The sequence below is a fragment of the Cryptotermes secundus genome, unplaced genomic scaffold (assembly GCF_002891405.2).
Source record: "Cryptotermes secundus unplaced genomic scaffold, Csec_1.0 scaffold2047, whole genome shotgun sequence".
In the NCBI taxonomy this organism is placed as follows: domain Eukaryota; kingdom Metazoa; phylum Arthropoda; class Insecta; order Blattodea; family Kalotermitidae; genus Cryptotermes; species Cryptotermes secundus.
In genome coordinates this window covers 17,144-22,582 of record NW_019722978.1, presented here as the reverse complement: position 1 = coordinate 22,582, position 5,439 = coordinate 17,144, and the positions used below count along the sequence as shown (strand labels likewise).

The 5,439-nt window shown below is 38.5% G+C and overlaps 1 protein-coding gene across 5 annotated transcripts in view; it reads right to left on the bottom strand.

Annotated features, from left to right (window-relative positions):
- The window catches only part of LOC111861558 (leukocyte receptor cluster member 8 homolog), an 18,303-nt gene that overhangs the window by 5,869 nt on the left and 6,995 nt on the right, over positions 1 to 5,439 (bottom strand). For 4 of the 5 annotated variants that reach the window (XM_023846223.2, XM_023846220.2, XM_023846222.2 and 1 more), the window contains 4 exons: positions 3,663 to 3,965; positions 2,254 to 2,397; positions 1,376 to 1,661; positions 425 to 559 (listed from right to left, as the gene is read on the bottom strand). In XM_023846223.2, coding sequence (XP_023701991.1) covers positions 425 to 559; positions 1,376 to 1,661; positions 2,254 to 2,397; positions 3,663 to 3,965 — 868 coding nt within the window. The remainder of the gene's footprint in view (positions 1 to 424; positions 560 to 1,375; positions 1,662 to 2,253; positions 2,398 to 3,662; positions 3,966 to 5,439) is intronic. The other variant, XM_023846224.2, reaches the window with a different exon arrangement.

Below are 5,439 nucleotides of genomic sequence, written 5' to 3'. Positions count from 1 at the left end.
GCAGTCCCACCCCACACCCTTGTTTTCGCATAAAACCCACGCTCCTCTTGCAGCCCGCGGTCGTATTCTTCCAGGACAGTCATGTCAGCAAGTAGAGAAAGTGAGGGTGGGCAGACACATCGAACTTTTCCACGATATCAGAGAAATTCAGGAATGAAAATGACGTTACATACGAGGTTGATGCATTTGTGCATGTCGTACTAAGCAAGGTATAAAAACAGTTGCTTTATGAGGAATTAGTTCGTACCATTGAATATTTGACGCAATAGACAAGGTGTCACAGAAACCGATGTTGCTATAACCAAGTTTTACTGTATTTAGATATAAGGTTTTAGTGTAAGGGTTTGTGAAAGGCTGATTTTCTTACAAAGTGGCCAGTGGAACAGGTCAGTCTACAATGTGCTGAAAGGCAATTTCTACTTACAGTCAAGTCTTGCCTAATGGATTTCATTTGATCACAGGCATAGCGATAATCCTGAGTTATTACCCAGCGCTCTTTCACCTTCATAATTGAATTTTTTAAAACTTCCACTGGACGAACAATTGATGCATCAGGGGCCTGAAAGTAAATAACCAGATAAGGAATGGAAACACATTTCCTCATAGCAACAACTCAGACTATAAAAATATCTACTTTAAAAAGAATCTTGAGTAATACTTTAATTTGTTGAACCTTGCATCCCTGTTTTTCCTGTGTGCATGTGTGTACGAGATGCTTTGTTTCAGTGATGCAAGACAGGCAAATATTCATCAGGATCATGTGATTACGATTTCTGCCTACGGTATGGCATTATCACATCCACAAGTGCTCCTTCCAGTAACATCTGAATCATGTGACAGACATTTCTGAAGGTAAATTATTATCTCACCTACACTAAGGTCTTCAAAGTGGTCTATTCCATTCATGTTTCCTGACCAAAATGTTACATGTATTTCTCATCTCTCTCATGAGTGTTTTAATTTTTTTTTAATTCACATAGTGGAGTCCAGTTGGGTCCACTCAGCATGGCGGCCACTGATTGGCCTATTGTACCTGCCCCGGGTGATTATGACGACGGAGAATTTGGTGGAATGAAGATTGGCTGGGGAAACTGAAGTACTCAGAGAAAACCTACCCCAGCGCCACTTTGTCCACCACAAATCCCACTTGACCAGACCCGGATTTGAACACAGGCCCCCATGGTGGGAAATGAAGGACTAACTGCTTGAGGTATGCCACAGCCTCCCATGATTGTTACTTGCCTCACCAATCTCATCCTCAATTTGGTCATCTTAATAATATTTGGCAAAAAGTACAAACCCGCCTTATGCAAATTTCTCCAGCCTCTTGTAACTGCCTCCTTTGTAAACCCAAATTATAAAATTGGATACTTACTGAAGTGAGTCGAAGGTATGGCTTCTCAATATCTTGACATGTGCCCACAACATGAAATTCTGACCAATCAATGTCTCCACACAGATCCTCATATATGCCCATATTAGCTATGGTTGTGACCAAGCTTAATGGTTTCTTGCGTCGCTGTGGTGCAGTTTGTGATGATGCACTGCTTGCACTGCTCTTTAAATTAGAACTGAATCTTGCAGCCCGTTGCTGGAGCCGTTCTGAATTGCCAAGCTCATCACTATTTAGCCCAAATTCAGAATAAAAGTGAGATTTTGTGCTGTCAACAAAATGTCACTCCATTAAACTTCAACATCTAATGTCATATTCTAAGAACTGAACACTACACTATAATAAAGATAAATATTAAATTAATAAATGGGACAGCAGACTTTCACTTTCAACTATGAATAATTAAGATCTTTCAGTTTTATTGGCTGGGAAGAGGCAAGGAATGTCCAAAAGTCACAACAATAGATCTTGAAAAATAAATAAATAACAATTCAGTCTGCAAGTGGTTCACTTTCAATTGTAAGCCTTTCTGCCAATGAAATTTAGGTCTGAAACCCGGTACCTCCTGACCACAAGTCTAGAAGTCTAGAGGATTATTGTTATGACAGCCTCTTCAGTCCTGAGGAAAGTTCACTGGATAAATCAAAATGGACTTGATTTCCAATGGTAGACCTATGTACTCTTATTCTACCAGACAGCAAAAATTAAAGAGCAAAAGTATTTATCTTAGTCTTGAAATTTAAAGAAATTAAATGGTACACAAAACACAGACCATACAAAACAGTGTATTTCATGTTATCACTCAAGATGAACACAAATGAGAATTAAAATTTTTACAATTTACACAAAACTAAACTTACCCCTTACTGTTCTGTCTGCCTTTGCCCTTGCTCTTGTTTCCAGTTCGTCCCTTCAGGGATAGTCTATCAGTAACACGACCCCCTCCTCGGTTCTTTGTTACCCTGAGGGGCTTGAAATTGTCATCACTGCTTGATGAGCTGTCACTAAGAAACAACATGCAACATATTGTACTTTATTTAGCACAATGAATCTGCCAATTAAACTGCTTTTGGAATTAAAAGATTTGAGGGACATCAATCACACAATTCTGGCAAAATATTAGAACCAAAACAGAGTCATAGATTGTGACAAAGTGGACTAGTTCGAACAGCCATTAAATATGAACCCAAGTTTAGTAACACACAGTATCATAAGCTTTAATCTCATTAAGATGAATATGCAGTACACAGGATGCAAAACATACACTCAGTTGAAATTCATGCAAAATACTGTCAAATAATGTTTTGTGTACCAGCTATAAACAAATTTTCTACTTTTCAGAACACTTCTTGTGAGAAAAAATGTACTCCCTAAACTAATCAATTTCATGTATTCAGATTTCCTATTGTTACAGAGCCTGAAGGTTTATCACTGTGGCTCCCAAAGCCTGCTACTTAGGCTTATAATGAACCAATCTGATCCAGTTTACATCCTCATAATACATTTCCTCAGACCACTTTTTGTATTTGTATCTGTCTATTGTTATTTCATTTCCCAAGTATCCAAATACAGTAAAACTTGGTTATAGCAACATCGGTTTCTGTGACACNGTGGGGTGGGACTGCGTGAATAGTGCAAGAGGACGCGGCAGGTTGTTAACTGCATTCCTTTCCTAGAATCTCGTCTAACAGGACCTCACATTGTCTACTTACCCTATAGTGTTCCTGCCTAAACCCAGAGAAGTGCAGTAGCGAAAACATGGCAATGAAAAGGAAAGTTTTAAGCATTGAAGAGAAAGTTAAAGTGATTCGTGAAATATTGTGTGTATTGTCAGTGAAAAGCGCTGTAATATGTCTTTGATATTACACATTTGGGCAATTCCACATTAATGTTACATTAGTCTGTACTTAACTACGTATTTCACTAAAAAATGCAACATTTTAACTCGGTTTTTGGTAGATTTTTACGTGACTAACATAAGGCTACTGTGGAAGTGCCCATTTCGGTTACGACGACATTCGTTTATAACGACACTATTTTTAGGTCCCTTTGATGACGTTATAACCAAGTTCTACTGTATTTTCCTGAACACTCTGTTCCTAAACATTCCCAATCTTTGTTCCTCCTTCTCCGTAAGAGACCTAACTTCACGCTCTTGAAAATAGCTACCCGTCATCAAAAGATGTTAATATCTGCCAAAATAAAAAGACCAATTCAGACATAAAACAGAAAGGATTTTAAGGCCATTTTGCAACTAATTTTCGTTTACCTTCTAGTTCGTTTGCGTCGTACAGGACTGCGTGAACTGTCACTGGACCTTGACCTGTTCCTCCTTGACCTGCTCAGTGATGGTGACCTGGAGTGTGACCTTGTTCTCGACCTACTTCTTGAGCGAGACTTTCTCCTATAGCTCCTCACCCCTAAACGTGATCCCATCGCTGCTGAAAGACCAGATTTCTTTCCCCGTCCTCCAGACTGTTGTTTCTGCGGTGTTGAACTCGAACAGCTGAGGTCAGGAGAAGATGTTGGGTAAGTTTTCTTGATCTCGATAAACTTCCTTTCGCTGTGTATACTGCAAAAAGAAATTGAAACTTTTTAGTTCTTAAAAAGTTACAAGACTACAAATGTTTCATGATGCAAACTACAGCCCATGTACCTCATGACTCCCACAATATTCCAGCAAGGATTAGTTTATGAAATAGAGTGGAAAATATCAATTTCCTAGAATATCTGAAATTAATATCACACTAATTCTATTGGTAATGCATTCTTCCCTGTATGTAATTTTCTTGTCATCCTTATTTCAGCATTTCCACCACAGTAAAAGGACAGCTTGCATGCCAAATAATAAAAGCATACTTCATGTACTATGTCGTCCTCAGATAGTGATATATATAAGTACATCATTACAGCACCATTAAACAGTTGCTACATTTAATTTGTAACAGATTTCCAGTACCCATACACCACTACGAGATTCAAACATATTTTTTACACATGACTTTTCTTCTGTAAGGCTGCCTACATCCCCTATTTGTAGAGCAGATGAACTGTTAACCCTTCCGCACCGACATCCGTGTGCTGCACCTACCCTTTAAATAATCGTATGCCACCGACATTGGTGCAGTGTACCGACCTGCGCATTGTTAGCTTTGAAGGACGTTGCTGTAAAAACGAGGAAAGATATTCCAATTTTGTTTTCAGGAGTACATAGATTAATGTTTCATCTTTCTATTGGTATATGAGTTATTTATTTTGGACGAATTTTTAGCACAGTATTTTTATTTTATATCGTTAGTGTAATAGTTCATACTTTGGTCTCATTGCTCCTAGATTGCATTGAAGTTTTTCAAATTCTAAGTAAGGAAAATGTATAAAACTATATATCTTTCGACTCTATGGTCTTTGCTTGTCTATATGAGTCACTCACTGAAACCCCAGACGAAGGTTTTCCTTGAGTGGGTTGCTGTACACTCTGCTGACACAATGAAGTAGTCAAACAAGAGGGTCCTTTTTTATTGGAACCAAATGCAACCTAAGAAAACAAAGTTACGAATGATACAGAAATCTATGATGTCATAACACTTTCTTCTCTCAGTCGCGCCATAACCACGGCCTCTACAAGTAGGAAAGTTTTACAGGACGATGAACTAGATGAGCTCCTTGCTCACGACTCGGAAGTTAGTAAGTTCGAATATTCGGATAGTAGTGAAAACAGTGATAATGAAATTGAAGATCAGGCTGTACTTGATGCTATCCAAGATCATAGTATTGAAGATGACGACGAAATAGTGGCGAAGGTTCCAGTGGCGGATTCAGACGAGAGTCATTTTTGGCAAAATATGGATAATTATGATGGCGTTCGCGAACGGTTTTCTGAAAATTCGGGGCAGAGAAATCAGTCTGTGAATGTGCTCGACATAGTACAGACATTTCTACTATTTTTTACTGAGGATTTTGTAAACAATATCGTTCAGGAAACAAACACTTATGCGCAACAAATTTATATGTGGGAGGGTTTTTCCATTTAGATAACACCATCCCCC